At 43.1% G+C, this 22,770-nt stretch overlaps 1 protein-coding gene across 2 annotated transcripts in view; it reads right to left on the reverse strand.

The window, feature by feature from the left end:
* Positions 1-22,770, reverse strand: part of arhgef40 (Rho guanine nucleotide exchange factor (GEF) 40) — a 46,840-nt gene that overhangs the window by 23,108 nt on the left and 962 nt on the right. Inside the window, exons 2-15 of one of the 2 annotated variants that reach the window (XM_037112082.1) lie at positions 15,367-15,537; positions 13,028-13,117; positions 12,014-12,121; positions 9,024-9,309; positions 7,484-8,645; positions 6,988-7,226; positions 6,701-6,895; positions 5,884-5,998; positions 5,146-5,239; positions 4,938-5,024; positions 3,254-3,370; positions 2,447-2,545; positions 2,178-2,329; positions 359-497 (exon numbers count right to left, since the gene is read on the reverse strand). In XM_037112082.1, the coding sequence (XP_036967977.1) occupies positions 359-497; positions 2,178-2,329; positions 2,447-2,545; positions 3,254-3,370; positions 4,938-5,024; positions 5,146-5,239; positions 5,884-5,998; positions 6,701-6,895; positions 6,988-7,226; positions 7,484-8,645; positions 9,024-9,309; positions 12,014-12,121; positions 13,028-13,117; positions 15,367-15,396 (2,913 nt within the window). In that variant the 5' untranslated portion in view covers positions 15,397-15,537. The remainder of the gene's footprint in view (positions 1-358; positions 498-2,177; positions 2,330-2,446; positions 2,546-3,253; positions 3,371-4,937; positions 5,025-5,145; positions 5,240-5,883; positions 5,999-6,700; positions 6,896-6,987; positions 7,227-7,483; positions 8,646-9,023; positions 9,310-12,013; positions 12,122-13,027; positions 13,118-15,366; positions 15,538-22,770) is intronic. The other variant, XM_037112083.1, reaches the window with a different exon arrangement.

Here is a 22,770-nt window from a genome sequence, read left to right on the forward strand (position 1 = left end):
TGGCCACTGGGGGAATTGGCAGCAAGGCTTAGTGGAAGCACCATATCCAGGTTATAACACATTAATGACTAATTTCCTGAAGGCCGCTCTCCAATTTCCTCTTGTAGAGATCCAAGGTGACTGGATTTGTTTGAGGTTTTTTTTGGTAGCTGGCAACTGGTTTTGTTTCCAGTTATCCCCCTTGTCAGTGGCAACTTATCGCAACTTTTCAGAAGTTGTTTTTCAAATTTGCTTGACAATTACAAGGAAATGGGAAAGAAACTACAAATCAATTGACATCAGTGAGCCTGTTTCTGGTTTTAACAACCACATATGTGAAGCGGTTGGTAAAACTTTCATCTCCATCCTCCCACCGCACCTTTTCCAGTCTGTCCACCAGCCCTGCTAGTCGTCCCAAAGCGTCCAGGTCGCTCCCTCTTTGGTTGGACACCTGGACGAGCCGATGAAGGGCGTCGTCCACGCTGTCGTAGAGTTTAGAGGTCGCGGCGAGAGCGGCCCTGAGGGGGAAAGAAAAGCCCGGATTACCAAGCGAGAAGTTTTTTTTTTCTTTTTTTCTTAGCTCTAACAAATGTGAGAGCTTGTCATGGCCAATAATCACACATTTTGGATGCAGAACAGAAAAGCCTCGCAGACCAACTGTCAGGCAGAAAAAGGATTCAAATCAGCAATCAGCCCGTACTCGCACTTGGCCTCATTCTTGTACAGTCGGAGCCAAAACTCATTACCGGATAAGAAGAGCAGCTACAGATACAACAGTCTTTAGATCATCTTTAAGCTGCAGTCGGGCACAAACAAACAAGCCGCGTCGCTCTGTCCTCCGTTTGATGTGAAGTTCACATTCCTTCTTCTCCTTTCAGCTGGTTCTCATATTCCGGTTGAAAACAAACAACTGTGTTTGCACGATGAGGAGTATTTTTAACCTATAACTCATGGTGACAGAAAAAATCCCTCAATCACACATGAGAGCCGGGAAGTAAAGAGGACATGCAGATCCCGTCCCTGCCCCTCGGGACCCAGGTGTTTTCTGCACGTCTGTCCAATTAGAGTTGTTGTGCATGTGGTGACATCTTTATATTTAAAATAGCCCAACTTCAATGGGCGTGTGTCTAAAGCACATTCCAGCGGTATACAGCCTCATTAGCATCATAAGAAGATGAAGGCGAACATGCACGTGTAGACATTGTTAATGTAAATAATGAGTGTTGACTTCTAAATCTGTCTTTTACTATAACAAGTCCAAGTGCTGAGTGTTGTTCAACAACGTCTGTATCTTCTTTTTCTTTTAATGATCCATCAGTGACTGTATTTGATTTCAGAGCTGCAACGTTTTCGGATCTAACGTCTGAAAATGCCAAAATTTGGTCTCGAATTGTTGAACAAGAAAACAGAGTTTGGAAATAATATTATTGTTTTCTGGCAAAATATTTCACACACACTTTTATTTTTTATTATAATTTATAACTATATTATTTGCTATTTGCATTCCCCTCATTCATTTCCACAAACTCATTTATTCCAGTGTTTCTTTTTTTTTTTTACTAATCATTATGCAAATGTGGGGACTCTTTAAGTAAAGTATGATGGAAATGTAAAAGAATAGTTGAATTAACACAATAGTAAATAAATACAAATGCAAATTAAAGCCGAAAAATCAAATGTCATATTTTATGAATTATAATGTTTAAGAAATTATGTTACATTTAAGGGCATTTACTGGATTCTTCATTTATTTACTGAGCTATTTATATTTCATATAATTTATTGATTTCGGCAGGTTTGGGTTTGAGATAAAGTCGCATGTGAACTGGACATTTTTCACAAGAGTGTTCCCTACATGCAAATGTGACTGGCTTTGTTTCACATGTGGATGAGAATACTGACATGTGGAAAGAAAACGTGTATCATGATGACATCCTGTGACATTTGCTTTTGCGCATGTGAATTCCACATTTTCGCACATGTTCACGCGTGATCGGCTATTTTCACATGTAAACAACAGTTTTGTGAAAAGAAAATAATGTCACAAAATTTCCCAACAAGCTTTTTGAGCCACAGAATCACAGTTTTTTGTTCCTCTGTGAACTGTTCTGCTCTGTATATTCAGATGACGCTGATAAAGTGTCTTTTGTCTTATTTCAAAAGCAGGTGAGCAATAAAAGCAACAAAAGTCTCGCTACCTGCAGTCTGGTGATTTCTGTGCCAGCCCAGTTGGGCTATTGGTCAGTCCAGCGAGCCAGGCCCCGCCCCTTTGCTGTAGCTCGGTTAACCGCTGGTCGGCCAGGACGCTCACCATGAGCTGCCTGTGTTTGTCGATGCTCTGAGGAACCGCCTGAAAAAGAAAAACCAATGTGCTGATCAATGTCTTTAATTTATGATATCAATCAACAACCTAGACAAGGTGAATTTTCCCCCTGACTTCTGTCTGACAGGCACATAACCTCTGTACCTTGATGTTGTCTGGCATGGGCTCAGCGTCCATGGACTGCAGTGCTTCTCCTAGCAGTGAGAGGGCGCTCTCACAGCGCTCTGTCAGACTCTCCAGGCTCTGTAGGGGGAAAAAAAAACAGGACTGGTGTTTTATTTATCCCGTCAACTTGACTTAAAGCTCACAGGTTGGCGTGTGTGATGCTGCATGAAATCCAGTCTTCCTTTCCCTTCTTTCCATGAGAGAGGTCAGAGAAAGTGCGGAGGACAAGGAAATGTTTTCATCTGTTTGGATAAACCAGCATAAACTGTCTGGGGGGGAAAAGCCATTAAGAGTCCTTAGGACTCTTCTCAGACCTCGTTTTTCCTCTTGATTCATCCTCCACACCCACTTAATCACGACCCTTTGAAAACGTCGACCGCCAAGGAGCAAACACTCCGTCCAGACGACGTCCTTCCATCCATCCTTTCCTCTTTTACACAACTTTGCTTTTGACCACTTCGTCACTTCTCCTGGAAATGTTTAAAGCTGTGAGATGTGTACACAGTGAAAGACTATTGGCTTGAATGTTATTCATACAATAAAATAAATGTTAATTAATTTGCAAAGGCATAGATATCAATGAATCAGGTGATCATTTCCTCGTCAGTTCCCTCTCCCCACCGCTCAATTACCTGGTCAGTACACCCAGACGCTTCAGCTTATTGGCTCTAACATTTAAAAAAATATATAAATGCTGAATGTCGCCATTTAGGCTTTTATAGGGAAAAATGAGAGGAGGGAAAATCTGCTAATTGAATTGAAATATACAAGAAAGGACAGACTCACCAGTCTGAAGACCAGCCAGTCTGAGTGACAGTGGGTGAAGTCTCCGTCCATCTCCTCTGGCAGCTGTTGCTTGTCGACATATTGCTGAAGGACTCCTGTTCCTCGCACCGTGTGGATCTGGACAGAGCGGGAAAGGATCAAAATGAAGAGTAGGAGATGACTGATTTCACCATCTATGCTACATTAGTAACAGAAGGCAACACTCAAATTTAACAAATACGGTGTACGGTGAATAACAGAGGCTACTTCTTTGCCCCCTCGTGGAGAAAATCCCCAGACTCCCTTGAGAAATTGCTCAATTTTGTGATTTGCTGAGTTTGGAGGATCTTAGGAAACATTGGGAAACGCTTTCCATCCAATTTCTTAATCATGTTCGTCTTCTTGTAAATTCGGGATTCGATCCAACACATTCAGTTATTTCTTTCCTTGTAAAATGTGTCAGTTGCCATGACATCGCATGTCTGCTCTAAACTGTCTTACCAGCTGCTGTTTGACCACACTGTTACAACTGATGTAACAATTTTTAGACTGAATTCATAAAAGACAACATTTTATTTACAATATACATGTCAAATTTTACAAATGCGGTAAACGGTAACTAATAGAGGCTACTTCTTTGCCAGCAGTGGAGAAAGTCCCCAGACTCCTTTTACAAAATCGCTTATTTTTGTGAGCTGTTGAGTTGAGTTGACTTTATCAACTCTGTGAAATACCGTCTTTGATACATTCTTAATCATTCAAGCCTTCTTGTCAATTCGGCATATGGTTTTATAATGTTTACTTACATATAGAGTGAGGAAGTGAGATCTAATTGCAAGTGGTCACCCAAGACAGGTATAAAATCCCTCATAAATAACAAAAAAAGCAGCTAATCCTAAAATATATGAAGCTGGGATCAGCAACTTTATTCATGTTTATGCTCTCCCATTACACTTGCATCACCTCCATTTGCTTATTCATCAGCTGGAATAAAAACAACTGCTACCAAACAACAAAACAGACTGTTTGGTGCAGCTATTAACATAGCTTTTGGCTGGATCAACATTCCCTTCAACATGCAATGTTTAAACGCTGCCAGGTTGAAATACAAACCACATGATGAGAGAAAAAAAAATATCATGCGTGTGTGAACAACAGCTCTCTGCTGATCGCTGCACAGCCATGAGCCAAATTACCGGTATAATTGGAGTTATTTGCAAACTGTAGGTACCAAATGTATGGAAATAAGGTTAATTTTCATCCAAGCACGATGTGAACGCCCGCTCAAGCTAAGAGCATCCGACACTCATCAGATTTCAGCAAGAAGCAGGAACAAAGTGTGCTTTATGAAAAGTTATTTGCTCTTGAACATTTTGCATTTCATATACTGTGTGAGCGGTTCTCCCTGGTGTTATGCTAATGGGCAACGGAGGTTTGGGAACTTTCATTCTGCTAATGTTTTCCCACACACTTTTTAAAAGCTCCATGTGGGTGTTCTACCTGTGTTTTAACATTCAGACTTGCAAATAAAAAAAAAATAAAAAGATCCAACCGAAATTGAAGGAAATGAACAACACGATGCTGTGTGTGTGTGTGTGTGTGTGTGTGTGTGTGTGTGTGTGTGTGTGTGTGTGTGTGTGTGTGTGTGTGTGTGTGTGTGTGTGTGTGTGTGTGCGTGCGAACAAACTGGAGAAGATGAGATCACCTCGGCTCCCTCCAGATTATGAGAAGGGGGCTCCTGCTGCTCCTCCACCAAAACCAGAACAGATCCGAGACCGCCAGGAACGAACGCCTGAAACACGCACGAAAAAAAAAACACAACACGCCAGCTACTTTATCACATCTGCAGGCAAATTAAGAGCACACAGGCAAACATGTAGCACATTTGGCGCAACAACTCTTGTGTGTCTCACCTGGAACGATTTAAGCGCAGAGAGACAGAGAGTGGAGGGTGGAGCGCGTCTGCTGTCCATTAACACCGTGAGACCCTTTTCTTTGGCTGCAGGCCTGATGAGGCGGGATGGAGAGGGCAGATGTAGGTTTAAAACAGGAGCAGTTGTTAGAGAAGAAGAGTCTCATTGTAAAGTGAGACAGCAACACTTTATAAAACATAATAATGGTGCCACTAATTCCAAGCAGTTATAGTGATGTTTAGAAGAAAGTTAAGGGCTCATTTATATTTTACAGACATTTTTTACTCAAGGCTGTTTTGTTCTGACTAGTTGTGTTCACCGACTTTGAATTTGTTACTGTTTTCTCGGCGTCCTGGCACATGCTGTGTTTTCTTAGCCCCACCTTACGCTATGCTTGGCAAAGTCAGCAAAAAAGCAAGTCGAGTCAAATATAATCACGGAGCACTTTCGGCCCAACAGGTTTGTGAGTGACTGGTGTAACAAGAAACAAATGACACAAGGTCTAATATATAAACAACAGAAAACCAGCCAGTCCTAGATTTCAAGATTTGCGAGCGAGGAACACGAAGAGGTTGAACCCATGGACAAGAGGAAAACATTTAATGGTATGAAAGGGGGTATTGTGACCTGTACAAGCTAAATTCACAAATCTTAATTTCCTGCTGCTATCTAGAAACATAATATTGAGGCAACACAAATGCATCTCTCTCTGATCAGAGTGCAAGACCAGGGCCTTACCGACTGATTCTGTGGTAGCATGCCAGGACTCGGGCCATCTCCTCGTCACAGAAACCCTCCTCTGGTGCATCTGTCTCTGTGACAATCAGAGCACGTCCCAACCTGTCCACTGTACCTGTGAGCATCAGGTTAGGCATGAGTGATGAAGCTAACACACTTAGACTACAGGAGTTACATTTTTCATAAAGTTTGCAGGAAACAAACAGCCACTAACATGCAGTTACAGAGTTCACGAGCGGGGTCAAATTTGCACTATGAAACTTATGGATTACTTTTGATATTGACAAAAACTTCTAAACATGGATATTATGAGACATTCTGAAGTTATAAGGTCTGTCTTTTTTTTCTAGAGCTTGGAAAGTGGATTTGTCCCATTTATTTGTCTTTTATCTGCACTGGACACCACAGATATCATCGTCCCTGAAGAGCACAAGCCAAATTGAATCCAGCAGTTTGTGAACCATGTATGCAACTCTGAAAAAAAAGAGGTCAATTTTGGGACATGAAATTTAGTCAATAACCCACAATTATGCTAGCAATTAAAGGTCCAGTGTGTGGGATTAATTGGCATCTACCCTTGCACCACACCCTGCACTTGCAAGCGTGTAGGAGAACAAAAAACACATAAAAAAACAAAAGGACCTCTCTCTGAGGCCGTGTTTTGGTTTGTCCATTGTGGGCTACCACGGAAACATAGCAGCGCCCCCCAAAAACAACATCACTCATCCACAAGATTAATTGCAAAGGCTATCAAAGTTATAGAGTCTTGCACAGTGCTAACTAGCATAACAAAAAATGGTCCTAAAAGGAGACTTGCCTGTCAACTTAAGTTTCCCTGAGTGGAGAAGCCCTGTGTCCAGTTCCCTCAGGAGGGGAGGCTCTTTCGATGCAACTCCATTCACCTGGTCAGGACATGTCTCTCCAGAACCTGCCTCCTCTTCAGTTGAGTGGTTGAATAAGGATGTGCCTGATTGGCCATTGCAGACAAGTAGAGAGTCGGCCTTGGGCTCTTCTGTTGAGTGATACGAAAGTTAAAGGAAATATTCTACGGGGTATTTTATGACATCTAATGTTCATGCATTAAGATTCCAGTTGTCTTCCAACCTGTACTGGTTTTCGTTGTATCCTCTGTCACTTCATTCGTTGATGGTGGCACTCCATCAGGTTCATCTGCCTGTTGTCTTTGCTCCAATTGGTTGCCCTCTGTGACGGGCGGCTTTGGCAAAGCAGAGCAGGTGGTGGGACTTGGTTGAGCAGCTTTACCCTGCTGTTTTGATCCCTTCTGGTGTCCACGACCACCAGACCTAGCCCTCCCTTTTGCCCCCTTTCCCTTCCTTTTCCTCCTAAAGACAAAGCACAGGAAGGTAACTATGAGGTATGACAGAATGTCAATAATTTTTATCACTTTAGGGCTTACATTGTTTGGACAAATCATTTCCTTGAATGTGTACTATTGATTTTAGGTCTACAAGTTTGGACAAACTTTACCTTGTGCACAGAGTTTGCGCCCATGTGCGACTTATCTGTTCTTTCATATGGAAGTGTGAAAATGAAAACAAATATGAAGGAGTGTGGCATTCCATAAGAAGTAAATCTCTACCTTGGCGCTCTGAACCCTGCTGTTTTCACTTCCTTTCCTCTGGGGCACACTCTGTCCTCCGTCTTGCCTTCATCCTGCCCTTCTGTCCCCGTCAGGTTAGATAAACTATTCATTTTAGATCCACTGTTGGTAATCTCTCCACTTTGTAAAACTCCAGTGAATGGTCTCTCTGGTGCATCTGATGTTGGAGTGGTGGCATCACTGTCTCCACTCAGTGGTTTATCTGTATCCTCGAAAACAGAGTCCGAATGAGATCCGTGATCTGATTGGCCCTCTATAACGTGCCCAACTTTGTGGTTTCTCAAGTCATGGATTTCATTTGTGAACACGCTGTCACCACTCTCTGAGTCTTTTCCTCTATGGTCGTCTCTGCACGGCTGCGTGAGGCCGTTGCTGTCTCTCTCCTTGCCCACACCAGGCCTTCTCTCTTTGAACGGGCCACCAAAATAAAGCCGGTCGTTATCCAGGCTCCCTGAGTCCCTGCCTGTTTTATCTCCATCATCAGAGTCATGGACAGAGGAGGAGTAGGACCTACTCCCTCTGCTGGGATCAGTGACTCCTGGTGGAGGCCGAGGTGGCAAAATGTCACCTTTTGGGGTTACCACATCTCTTTTGGCACCGAGGACAGCTCGAAAGCTTCCTGACCCTTCCAGTCTTCCATATCCCCAAGCTTTCCCCTTCCGAAGTTTGATGGCTTTACCTCTCCTGCACAGAGGCAAAGTCTTGGTCTTACATATTCCATGCATCTCCAGGTACCTCTGCCGTGTGTCAACCCCTCCATCAGGACCCACTCTGGGCTCTAATAGCTCCACATAGTCCCCATCCAGCTGAGGATGCCTTGTTGTCCTCCCAAGCCCATCTTCGCTTCGTCTTCGACGGGGGAGTGCAGGCGCAGAGTCCAAACCGTCTGGTGGTAAACCATCATCTTCCTCCTCATCCCAGGACCAGGAGTCCGGTTCACCAGAGGATGAGCCACCCCAGCCTCCAAGGCTGCTGCCCCCTTCACTGGACAGGCGGTTGGACATGGAGCCCTCGTGGTTGGACATTAGACCCAGCTCCTCAGAGGGGTCGTGGATGAACTTTGGATAGACAACCTCCTTCCACGGTAGACGAACCACACCATCGCATGTACTGACCAGGCAGGTGTCAAGTCCTCCTCCAACTGTGCAAAGATGAGAGAGGGTTTATGTCAATGTGTTTATTGAGGGTATACTCGAGGCAAAAAACAATTATACTGTTTTTAGGATCTTTTCACTGGCCACCACCTGGTGACACCTATAGATATTTACTTTCTCTTGTTGCCACATGCGATCTCTTGGTCTCTCTTATCTTACCTCCTCCAGCCACACATCCTCTTCACAGTCTCTGACTGAAAAAGCTTTGCAATGTAGGCTTAAACCCAAAGAAAAACCTGCAGGAACCTTTGCTTTAGTCTTAACTCAAATTATGTTAAATCCTTGTGGCTTGGCTGGTAATTACAACACAATCTTTCCTTTCAAGAGCAAATTGTCAATGTACATAGGTGGCATCTTTTCCTTACCTTCTCTCTTGTGGCCCCGTTCCTTGTTGATGCTGTGCAGCCACTCAGTGGTGAACACGAGGGGGTGCTGTGACTCGGGTACCAAGATTTCCTGAACAGTGCGCCCCCCAGGGGCCAGACATTTTAGGGCCAGGCGGGGGCAACGTGTAGAGAAGGGCACCACCTGCAGATAGAAGTCATTACTGCGCAGGAGTCTCCAGTCCAGGGTGGAGAGCTGTACAACCACTTTTTCGCCTAGACACAGAGGCCAGCCAGAGTGAAGGAACAAGCAGCCCAGGTACTGAGACTGTGACGGCAAGAAGAAAAGGAAAAGAAAGGGAGACACAGAGAGGTTGTTAGATAAAACATTCAAAACGTTATCTGTATGAACTTAAATCTTTTGAGTGAATTCTTCTGTCTGTACCCCTTTAGGTCACGTAATGCTTGCTACCCTTAGGAGTGCCCCCTTGTCGAAAACTATCCTATTAACTGCGCGCTCACAATATTCAAAAACCACAGCCTACGTGAACCAATTGAAGCTTGCCTGCATAGCTGTGTTTGGATCAGTTATTCAGTGCGTTAAACTTCTAGAACTGATACCACCCCAGTCAACAGTATTCACAAGCTCAACTGGCCAAAAGCCAGAGTCACATAGAAATGTCAGACATGTGACTAACGCAGTGTTTTCTAAAGTGTAAAACCCCTTAGCTGGCATGACACATAGAGAAGGCTCTGGATGGCTGCAGAGAGTTAGTATGAGTCAGACAGAAACATGCAGATGACCAACTCTTCACAACAGCCAGCCACTGTTGAAACAGGCCGCTGTTCCGTAAGTGGAAAACACATCAAGTAGCTCTGTAAAACCGAGAAAGTCAATGTAGAAAATTACACAGAGGAAAAGTAACTCAAAAACTTCTCTCTGCAGTGTTTAGAAATAAAATCTCACTCCAAATGCTGTTCCTACCTTAATCACTTCTGTCAGATGTGTATCTCCCTTTTCTCAGTCTGAGGTTTAAAACTCATCCAGAAACTCTCTCTGCTGTTCCAAGTCACATCTAATCGACTGACACAAGGCGGCTCCCTCCCCCCTCTGTGCCCTCCAGACTCACGAGACGTGATCAAATTATATTCCTTACTTGACTTCTCCTCCAACTTCCCTTTTCTACCTCTCCGTCCCTTATTCAATTTCTTCCCCTTCAAGCCTCACTCTTGTCTCTAATCTTTGATGCTCTCTCGCCGGAGCAAAGCTTTGGGGGAAACATGTGTCAGGGTGGATATCAGCATTAAAAAGCATGTGTGACTTTTCCTGTCTTTTAAAAGTTTTGCCTGTTTCGAGTCAGTCCACATTCTGTAACTCTGTGTCCTGGCCCTCCTCCCACTTCTCCCTCAATGTACCCCAGTGTCTGCTCCCTCTTCTGCACCTAAAATTCCTCAATCAGTCTACTATAGTCTGCAACTTCCAGCATCTTCTCTTTTTTTCAGACACGCACGCGTGCATGGTGAATGAAAGCCATGTTCATTCTCTCTCCTTCGACTCCCACCGCTCCGCTGTTACTCACTCTCTCTTTCTCTCGCAGCAGCAACACACTCACATATGGAAGGAATTATTGTCATGACTCACAGTCTAACTCCCGTCCCAGGCAGCTCCGCCGAGCGACAATGAAAACATAGTTTGCGCACAATGCCTGTGCATGTGTGTGTGGGTTTGAGTCTAGGAAAACTGTGTAGGGAAATATGAGACAGTTGTTAGCCTCCAAGCTTGTGCTAAACAGTGTGTGTTGTTGCTCTCTCGCTCTCTTTTTCTGCATGTGTGTTTGTATTTGTTACACAGTGGGGACTGAGAGTTTTATGCCTCAGAGTAAGGACATTTTGGAAAGTGAGGACATTTATGCTAGTCCTTACAACATTAAAGGGCTGTTTTAAAGTTAAGACTTGGTTTAAGGTTAGGGTAAGGGGCGAGGAAACTCATCACAGCAATAAGGGTCCTCACAAGTATACAAGAGATTGCCTGGACACATAGCGGAAGTTGCTTGTTTGCACAGTGTATCCTATATCATACTATCTTCATGCATCTCTTTTGTTTATGTGGGAGTCACACGCTTCTTTTCACTGTAATTCATTCGTCTTTATCAACTCAGTGGAGTATCTAAAGCAGGAAAGGACCTCATCTGTCCAGGGGATAGACAGCAGCTGGTGAATCTCAAATTTCACCAGACACTTTCACTAATTTTATCGGCCATCTAGAGTTTTAGAGAGGACTCGACCCTCCACAGTGTCGTGAGGAAGAGGTATAGGTTCACACATGTGTCAAATTATAAATGCCTTGAACTTTCCACTTGGTGTCTCCATATCATAGGGTACTGTGTGTGTCAACTGAAGACTTGCTATTCAGACAGAAGGCACACAAATACAGACTTGCAAAGCATTTATGATTTTATGTTTTCAGTTCCCAATAATGATCCAAATATGAGTACTTGTAGGAATATTTATGAACACACTTGCAAATGGGACTTGATTTAAAACTTACGTTACAATGCTATAGACTTGATGTGTCTTTTAGAGCTTGAAACTCGACCTAAGACTCATCTTTGCTGACGCGAAAGACCTAAAAACAAGTGAATCCAAATGAAAACTAATAATGACACTCAGACTGCCCTTTAGAGCTTGAGACAAGACTTGTGCTTAGACTTGACTGAAGACTTTCACTGCTGAGACTGAAGACATCTGTCTCAGTTGACTTGAGATCTGACTTGAGTCTTGATATGCACATGAACCATAACATGCGGCCTCATAAAGATTTTGCTCAGACCTCCCCATTAGGTCTTGGACAAGTTAAAACAGCACTGCCGACAAACACACTTCACAATGACATGATGACCATTTTCACCGAAGGACTCAAACAGTTAACAGATTTCTCACATTATACTTCTTGCATTTGACAGCTGATTCTGCTTCTCATTAAAGAGCTACGTGTGTGTTCTCGTCCGCAGTGTTTGCATTTCAGGACTCACGCAGGCGTGCTGCTGGAGTTTGTGCAGGAGGTGCTTGGCAGGAACGAAGTAGTCCAGGAGGTACCGAAGACTGTCATGCTGATAGGTCGACTCCAGGACTGAGAAGACCTGGATGACAAATATGCCAAAGGGGGGGGGGGGGGGGGGAGAAAAGCAGTTGTGTATGGTGCATTAGATGATTCGATGCGCAAGATATCAAAGACTCTCCTCTCTGGGGCGGGAAAAAAAAAAAAAAATCATCTTCAGAATATCAGCTTCTCACGAAATGAGAGCAGCCTTTGTTTCGGGAGAGATCTCCATGCATTTTTGAGCGTACACAATGGATTCTGAAAGGGTTTAATTTGCTCAAGAGTGGAAGAATTCCCTCAACCCAGACAGCATGTAATCAGAAATTCAAACAAGGAAAATCACTGAGGCCGCTTCACTTTATTGGTATTATTTTGTCGAGCAGCATTTTCCGCAGCAAGCAAAAAAAAAAACAAAAAAAAACATTTGATTGGAAGCTAATCTGCAACTTGGAACAAAGGACTGATCATATTCCCGTAAGTGCATACAGAGAGTGGCCTAGAAGACTTATCTCAAAGGCCTCTTAGAAGTTTGGCTTCTAGGGAAACAAGACTAAAAAGCACAAGTTTAAGTGGTATCTATCAGAGCAAACTCCTGCAGTGCACTTGTGATAGACTGAGCAGCTTTGCCTTGCTGACTGCTCATTCTTAAATTAAATGTTATGTGTGCAATTTCTGGCAAAACAAGTCACATCTAGCTTCAGTGTGCAGGAAGAGGCTTTGGCTGTAATTGACCAGCTGGCTGGATTTTGTTTGTGTTGGCTTCCAGCAGCAAGTTTATATCTTGGGGAAAGCCTTGTTATCTGCACATTACATCGCCCTCCCCGCATACCCCGACATCACTTTATCATTTAATTGAATCTGCATTATTTATGCGCCGCTGTTTATTCTGCTACAAAGATGAGGACGGCAGTAAAGGTGTGCATGCATGCGTGCTCCTGTGATCTACCTGGGAGAGGAGGGGTGGCGCCGTGCTCTCGAAAGGAGGGTAAAGCGATGAGAGCGCCCCCTGCACACAATCCTCCATTGCCTCCGAACCCTGAGGGAGACAACGAATGGGAAGAAAGGGTTAATCTTTAACCGGACACTGAATCAACCCTAATGTCTGTGTTTGTGTTTAACAGCCGGGGTTGTCTCGCTTTTTTTTTTTTGCTGACACACACACACACACACACACACACACACACACACACACACAGACATATACACACATATACTACTTTGCACTTCCTGTTGTATGGTCTGGGGAGTGTCAAACATTTCCTCCGAGGGGCCAGTAAATGTATGAGCCCCCCAGAACAAAAGAGCCAAACCCAACACGTTAACACACACATGGTAACACTGGGCCGGCCTGTGAGGTGGAGGGTGACGGAGCAGCGCACGCAACGCATACACTGTTTATTTTGCTACACTGGCTGTTGGCATGGCAACCCGCAACTTTTTTCTCTCCCGTTTCCAACTTCTCTCTTTCTCTTTCCCCTCCCTTCCCCTCGAGCCTCCCCATCTGCTTCTCTCCCTCTTTTTCTGCAGCTTCATCCCCACTCCCTCCTCTCTGCTTTTTTTTTTTTTTCTAAACCCAACTTTCTTTGTTTCACCTCCATCAGACTCTTCGAAAATGTCATCTGACAACGATTACATCGGGATTGTCTTCAACAGAGGGCATATTGTGTTGAATAACTGCAGCGACCGAAGGGATAGATGGATGGATGGATTGATGGATGGATGGATGGAGAGGGAGCGATGGGTAAAACCCCAGAGCGGTAGAACAGAGTGTACGGAAAAAGAAAAGAGCGGCTAAGCAAGAGAGGAGCCAGGAGGGAATGAGCTGGTGGTGGTGGCTGCGGGGGTTTATGGAAGAAGACCTAGGTTCAACTGTATTTGGGAATTATTTTTTGGGTTTGTTTTTGTGTACAGAGGGGGTTTGAGGTTAGCCACAGAGAAGGATAGAATGAGTCTTGAAAACATTAAAGTATTTGAGATGAACTGTAGTTTTTCCTTCGCTAAAAACTTGCGCAACAGACAAAGTAAATTCAAACTGAAGTTGACACATGAAGTTGTAAATTCTTTGTTTTTGAACCTGGGCGTAAATGACTAAAAGGAGAGAAAACACTTTGTTTAAGAGTAACCTTTATCTTTAACCAGAAACAGCTGTGACAGCGCTTTGTTCAAAGTCACCAGACTCCTTTGACAAAAACAGTAATTTTACCATGCAGTACACTGGAGTTACTGCCTCTGACTGCTGTCTTGTTTATGTGTTTGTGACTTTGGTGTTATACAACGAATCGACAGCGAACACCTTAAAAAACACCAAATGCACACAATAACTCAAACTAACTAACTCATCAATAGTAGACCAGCAACTGTCTTCTGCGTGGTGAAAATATCAGTTTTTGTCAAAAGAATCTGGTGGCTATGACCAAACCAACATAATGGCTGCTTATGGTTCAACAAAAAGGATTTTAACAAAACTTTTAGTCATTCAGTCCCTGAAGTATGCTTTTTGATTCATTTGGTGTTAAACAAGTGATTGGCAGCTAATGTGTGAAAGTACAGCATGTAGGAAACAAATCAAAACAAATAGATGGCAGCATATCACCAGCCAATTACTGCTGCTAACAGTGGTTACCTTTAGCTTCTTATCTCAGTTAGCAGTGCATGTAGCAGTCCAGACTGGGATATGGTACAGCAGAGAGTTGGTGTTTACACCGATAGCACCAGAGCTTTGAACCGGTATGCACACAATAACTAGACGTGATAGTGTCAAAACTATTATGTTTTCACCTTCAGCTGTTCTTTTTTGTTTTCAACTAAAATTCTTACATATTGCACACACTAACTCAAATAAACAAACTCATCAAGGTGTCAGTAGACTAATAATTCCTTTGTTCTACAGGGTTAAAATACTGTTTTCATCAAAAGGAGTGACATAACATTTGTTGCTGGTTGAGCAAATAGGTTTGTCTCTGTAGGAATCGTAACCTTAATGTTAACCTCAGGTGCTTAGGATAACAATCTGATCGTGTCAGTGGCAAAAACAAACACACCAATTCCCTATAGTTTTGTGCCCATTAGCCAATTAGATCTTTTCACCGAACTCTACAGAAAAGTGGAGTTGAAACAGGAAAAGCAGGCACCAGCCACAAAGGGACTGAAAGCCAAGAAGGAGGAAATGTAAGACTTGACTTCTCTAACAAAGCAGGGAACTTGGGGAAAAAAAAAGGAACTTTATAGCAACAGTATGAGTCTGTTTGGAGAGCTGCTCTGCTGAGATTGCTCAGGGTCACTCACAGAAGATGTTAGGTTCTGTTTCCGATCCATCCTCTTGGCTGCCAAGCAAATTTTTCAACTGTGACTTCAGCCCGTATGGCACCAACAACAGAGTGGCACCACCGGGCTCAGATTCGTGCAGCTGTATTTTTCCATAGTAACGGAGGGTTTGGGATGGGAGCTCTAAGGCAACTTGAAAAAGAAAAAGAAAAAAAAGCAAATGACAAAACTTGCGTAAATGTTGCAGATCACAGTGTAAGTTTTCCAGGAGCAGTGCAGCTCTGAAGTCATGAAGTCATTAGTCCATTAGCTTCTTGGTAAATGAGATGCAAAATGTTCTGAAAAGAAGGTAAGTGCAGTGTCAAGAATTTACAGACCAAAAGCTACATTAATGACTTTATTGTGGGTGACAAAGATGCCGTGCTGTAAAGCTGTGTCATGACATGCACCGCCCTGGAACAACGCTTTAAGATATGCAATAAAAGCCTTATGTAAACTACACGCTCCATTCTCTGTAACTACCAAAAGGGAGGTTTTAAATGTGCCACCGTAAAGTTCATGTAAAGACGTGTGCATTATGTGAGGAGGTGTCTCCGTGTGTGGACTATGGCAAACAACAGTCCATCAGAGGGCATGCTGTAATAGGTATAGTGGTTGTAAAAGAGCCTTCTGGCTCACTGACAGAACATATTGAGTCTAGTAAAAACACAGCAGGGGTTCAGGGGGGATTGCACGGCAAGCCAGCAGGAGCTTCCTCTTGGACTAAAGCCCCTTTAAAAGCATCCCGCTAGACTAGATTAAAGCAAGAACAACAAAACAACTCTCTTATATGCTTTAAATGAGGCATATTATGCTTTCTTTCCCTTTCCTTCAGTGTTTTTAGGTTCTTGAACATGCAAAACATATTTGCATAAAAACATCAAATGCTGCATCAACAGCAGATCCTCTCTCCCACAGAAAACACTGCCCTTAAACACCACATCAATAGTCCCGCCTTTAATTCTGTGACTTTGCGACCTCACACTACCATCACCACATCATACATTTGCATAATTTATGCTGCGTGGCTAGTTTGGCACATAAGAATTACTGTCCTGGGTCAGGCATGTGTGAGCTGACCAATCAGGAGAGACTTACAAGTACAGGAACTAAAACAGAACTAAAAATGATGGACCTAAAATGAGAATTATATTTCTCCTTTAAATGTGTTTTGTTCTGTTTTCTCAAAGACACAACATTTGTATGTATCATCAGACTGATTGCAAATGCCGATATGAGCCTGTGAAAAGCTCCTGTACTTTTAAGATTCTCTCACAGATGCAATTACATGGGAACAAGTCTGCAATTTGAGCCCAACTGGCTCAATAGAGCCCCCAAGGATCAAATATGTGGCTATTGTGCCAGAGAACACAGTGTAACACTTGTAGCGCTTCATTACTCAAGTGTTGGTACAAACAGGTTTAGTTTGCTTCGACAATTCAACGTTCTCGGTCTCATACCAAGACTAGCAGCGAGCTAACTCGATGGAGCTTATAGTGACAAGCTAGCTAGCCTGCAACAATATTTGGTTTGGACGTGTGATGCACAATTGTGTGCCACCAGCACCTTTTCCCCTCCTCACTGTATTTCCTCAGCACTGACTCTGTGTTTGCACGCCTGTACACTCAGCTTTCAACAGGATATACCACTCTGCAAGCATCCAAAGACTGGAATTTCAGTCTGCAGGCACAATCACTCAAACACTAGGAATGATGCCTAATAGAGTGAGGAAGAGATTATAAATCTGATGATATTCCACTAATTTCCAGTGGTTTCCATTTGGGTGATGTTTTGAGCAACTCAGTCATTCTTAATGTGCATGTACGCACACATGGAACAGAGCAGCCCTGATGAAATTTGTAAATTAGATTTCCTTTCAGACGTCACCACAGGAGACTCCCATATAAAAAAAACCTGGTGCGTCTTCTTTCAGTGACTATCGGTTAAATTCAGTTACTTTTCAATTGGACACCTAATGCTAATGCACTCAGGTGTCTTACTTACTGTAAGTGTTGGCCTAGCTAATATAATGTAATGCACTGGATCTTGGAATAGAGACCTTGTTTAAAACATGCTGCAGATTTTCGGGGAAAATTGCTACCGCCAGAATTTCCACTGTCCTTTGGAGAACTAGCCGTACGCGCGTTATCACCAAATAAAACCAAACTAGGACGATGATGAGGAACAGATTCAGTCAGAAGCTCGACGGAGAAACATGAAAAGTTCATTAAACGCTCATTTAGATTAGCTTTCATCAGTGAAGTGCACAAAATGTCTGATCTCAAGCAAGTTAATAAAATTGTTTATCAGTGAAACACATGTCATCACACAGTGAAAGTACTGTTTAGAGTCAAATTGTTGTGTTTTTTTACCAAAGAAAGAGAAAATATCTGCAAGGTAGTACTGATGCCAAACTAGATATTTGATTATTTGAAGGACTGTATTACATAAGATGCGAAGTCATGCGAACGTCATGCGACCATTTATGAACCCAAATGTAATATCTTAAGAAAAAGCACTGACTTGAAGCCCTAAACAAGACTTTTTCCAAACTCACGGAAGGTCAGTGTTTTTTGGAGTGACATGGTTTTCACAGGGTCATGGAGGATGATATTTATAGATAGGAAGTATATTCAAATATTAAAATTTGGGGAAGTTGTAATGTTTCTTACTGATGTTTCAGTTCCTTTTTCTTAGGAAGGTTCCTAACTAAAAAAAATTACACTTAAGTATGTTCCAGGGATCCTGGTTTTCCAGGGCCCTACTGTATGTTCACAGGGTACCATGTTCCTAGGGTACTAAGTTTCCATGTTCTACATGTGCTCTTCCATGGTCCTATGTTCCCAGGGTCATATGTTCCTACAGTCCTATGTTGCCAGTATCTTATGTTCATATGGCTCAGGGTCTTATGTTCCCATGGTCCTATGTTTCCACCGTGATTTGTTTCCGCAGTCCTATGTTTTAGGGTCCTATGTTCCCAGGATCCTATGTTACCAAGGTACCAGGATCCCATGTTCTGGAGGTCCTATGTTTTAGGGTCCTATGTTCCCAGTATCCCCTGTTCCCACATGTTCAGTGTACTATGTGGAGAGGGTACTATGTTCTTAGTGTCCTATGTTCCTATGCTCCTACATTACCAAGGTACCAGGGTGCTATGTTCCTGAGATCCTATGTTCCCCATTTCTACCTATGTGCTCTCTACAAGGTCCCAAGCTCGAGGGTTTAAGTTATTTGTAAGGTTAATAGGTGTTGACATGACATTAATCTAGGGACCATGGGGACGTGGATACACTCCAAATTACTACATTGGTAGTGAGCGCAACCATAAAATTCTCTAAACTGCCAGTCACAGTGTTGCTGGTGACATCTTGCTCACTTGGTTCATGTTTTTTTTTTTTTTACAATATTCAGTCTCTGGAAAAGCATTTGTGGTCATATAGCACAAGCACTGACGGTGAAGACAATCAGTGTGCATGAGTGTGTATCCTCCTGTTTGTGTCAAATACGGACACACAGTACGGAATCAGGGCATGTCATTCTTGCGTCAGGCTTCCTGTCTTTCTCTGCTGTACGCAGACTGAAGCGGAAGAGGCAGCGGTAGTCCTCCAAACAGATGCCTGGCACAGAGGCAAAGAAAATAAAAAAAGATATTAAGAGAAATCACTGGAAAAAGAGGATGGAAAAGGCTAATAACAGTGAGAAGAAAGGGATAAAGCAATAAAGTGAGAATTCAAGTAGTTCTGGAGGATATAAGGCACATGAGCCGCCCTTCATGCCAGCTCATTGAAGTGTGCGTGAATTAAGAAACAGACGGGAGTGACAGAGAGACTGTGAGAGAACCAGACAGCCATACAGAGACCGAGGGTCCAGACAGAAAAAGGAAAAGAGAAAAAGAAAGAGGAGGAGGCTGACCGGTGGGAGAGATCGATGGGAAACAAGAGCAGCAGCAACCATGATAGAAACCAGATGTAGACCCCTACAGTACGCGAAGGACTGAGAAAGAGGGGGAAGAGAGCTGAAAGGAGCTGGGAGGAGGTGGGGGTGATGGAGGATGACAAGATCGGGGGGAAGAAATGAGAAAAGATGCCAACAGGGAAAGGGGGAACAGAAAAGAAGAGAGGCAGACAGACGACGAGAAAGGAAAGGAGGATGAAGAGAGAGAGCGAGGAGACGCCCTGAGACTGATTTCCTCTACCTAATCTTCCTGTATAATCTAACCTGACCTTCAGAGGGTCAAACAGCTTGCCGGGACTGTTTTTTTATGAATTGCTTGGGACTACTTAAGTGCTACAGTCTGTCACTGGATAGAGCAAAGCCAACGTTTCACAGTAGATGAGGTTTCATGTTGCACTTGGCCTACATTCATTGTCTGTTCATCTAATAGTGTGCAAGCTAGTGCATAAATGTGACAACTGAATATAGCATTTTGTCACATTTATTGGTGTTATTCCAACAGCTGTAGTGTGCAGCATTTCCTAGCTAAGTGGCAGCTTGCTAGCTTGGCTGTACCATCAATATCTAGCAACATACATCAGGAGCTGTCTGTGGAGAACATTTAATGCGGACAATTATTTCTATATGTTAAAATAGAATTGTACTCATAATATTAATTGTTAAGATCTGGGAATAGTTCAATATCGTAAACATGCTAACGTTTAGCTATAGGCTAACTGAAGAGTTATAACACAATCAAAATATTTATGGATATAGCCCGATAAAACTGATTCACCTTTGTCAAACTGAAATTGCACACCAGTTAGCTTTATAAGTACAGATACAGCAGACATGGAGCAACGTTAGTGTTCATCTGGAGCAACTAATGTAGTATTCATACTGCTTTAGGCTTAGATTCTGTCTAATAAAAAGACCTGCATGTATGTGTAAGTATTCCAGTTTTTTTATTAGCTGGTTGCTAACTGTTTCTTTCTACTTTTTGGCGGTGGGCTAACACAACAAGGTGCACATCTAAATGACCAGGGAGAGCGACATAACTTCACTTTCAATGGTCACCAGGACATAAAAACTGCATGTATATAATCAACAGTCAAATCTGATCAAAAACACTAAAAGAAACTTGAATGTATTTGCCCCAAAATAAGGTTTGAAATGCCTGTTCTTCCACTACGCACGGTTTCACTACAACATCTTCTTTAACAGCTTGATCCAAAGGGCTGAAACAGAAGCCAAACAGAAGCAGTGAAACTAAAGCCAAGTTGTGGGCCTTGGATCCAAAGCAATAAGCTAAAGAGATGCTAAAATGCTCCACGGAGTTCAGAGGAATTACAGTCTGGTGATAATTCTCTGTGGGTTTGTTACTACGAGCGACACCTGTCGTTTAATCCATTGGCTATAAGGTATTGATTACAAGAGCTTTAACGTAAGATGTGAGGATTTAAAAAATGTGTTCATGATTCATGAAAGATCGTGATTAAAAACAAAGAAGCTGCTTCGACGTCTAATAAAGATGCCAATGAAATGGCCTGTTATCACCACCTGCCTGGTACTCCGAACAGGTTAAAACAAACAGGGAATCATTTGCTTTGCTTAAACTTTCATCAGAATTTTAAAAAACATTTTTTATCATGAGTCCGTTGTTCCCCCGGTCAGACTGGTACATCCCATTTCAAAATCGGAGCTCCCCAGACAGAGGGAATGGAAATACCCTCTGCCACATATTCTTGGCAAGGCAGTGCGTGTCACTGAACTGTATGACTGTGCTGATGCATTTTCACACCTATGTGAGCATGTGTTAGCTGCCGTGTTTGTCCGGGGGCCAGTATGTATGCATGCATTCATTCCTCGTGTGTTAAAGGTTCCAAAAAGGTTTTGGACACATGTTGTTTGGACCCTGCTGGAAAAACGAGGTACCAAAACCAGCACCAAAAAAATAGCTGGTCTATGCTGGTTTTTCCAGCATTGGAGGGTTGAGCTTACCTTAAACCCCTTAAATTATCAAAAACATGTAAAGGACTAACAGTTTTGACATAGTTAGATCATTTTATTGTGTTGGAATATACCTAAAGTTAGCATGCTAACCAGCTAAGCTCAGCTGAGCTACACACATTCTCCCAGTGCTCCGGACTCTAATTCTGTATCGCTAACTGCACGGCTGACTCATCGTAAAAGCTGGAAACAGTGTCGGACATGGTGCCTCAGCTGTCCATCCCTTTGAAAGCTGCTACGTGGAGCCTGAGGCCAAAAAAACCTCCACTTCACGGGTGTGAAAATACCCAGATCTTCTTGTTGTGGGAGCCTGACCAAGCGGGCTAACTTCCAGTTTAGCGTCCGGCTTACTTGAATGGGGATAAAATGAGTTAATCCTGTGGCTCCTCTAGACTTTCATAATCCAATCTGACCGTTTGGGTCAAGTCATGGTCATGGTCATGGCAAAACTTGTCATTTCACAGATGTTGTGACACTCCAAAAAATGGAATCGCCATTTTACAGACACTTCTTACATGACGTTAACCTCGATGAAAAAATAATTTTTGGGCAACAACTCTCCACGTGTTGATGTAATTTCATGGATTGGCCGATTCAAAAACTGACTTCAAACCCTGGCGCTCCTACCAGGGACTTGGGCTAACTGAGCTAACTAGCTAACGCCAGCTATTGCTATGATGACTTTGTATTGTGTTGCGGCCTGCCCTGGACCTAGGCTCCTGTGCTAGTAATAATAACACCAACACTTCCCCGCTGCACAGCTAACTGAGCTTACTATCTAACAGCAGCTAAAGCTAGCAGCAGTTAGCGGTTACCCTGGTGATTTTCTGCTTTATGTTTGTTTTGAGTGTGAATTTGATGGTTTCTTATGGCCAATTCTCACATATTACCCCTTTTAAGTTATTGAAGTTGTTTGAGTTTTCTGTGACCGTACGTGCTCCTGTGTGTACATCTGTTGCTGTTTTCTGCTCAAAACTTTCCCAACTGGTTACAGAGGAGGATGAAACTGTACAGCACATGTTCTTCCTCCCCCCGAAGTCCATGCCATCCCTTGTTCCTCCTTTCTCTCTCTCGCTGTTTTTTTTTTCTCTCGCCCCTTTTCTCCCAGGTCCAATGTGGAAAATGTGGCATCACCGAAACCACCGCCGCTGCCGTCCAAGTCTCCTAAAATAAAAAGTAACCCTACCCTCCTCTTTTATTCCGCTCTTTCTCTCCGCTCTCCCTCTTCCTCTCGCTGCCAAAAGTGCTCCACCCTGCCGACGCACAGAAGCGTGAATATGGTCTAAATCTCGCCGCGTTCATTCCCCTTCTCTTTCCTTGATTTATCTTCCTGTCTGTGTGCATGTGTCGTTCGCGTGAGTCAACTCTCTGTGTCGCTGCCTGCGTGTATGTCACTGATCAGACCACGGGGTGGGTGGGGATGGTAAACAAAATCCCCGGAGA

This window comes from Acanthopagrus latus, chromosome 10, assembly GCF_904848185.1.
Source record: "Acanthopagrus latus isolate v.2019 chromosome 10, fAcaLat1.1, whole genome shotgun sequence".
NCBI lineage: Eukaryota > Metazoa > Chordata > Actinopteri > Spariformes > Sparidae > Acanthopagrus > Acanthopagrus latus.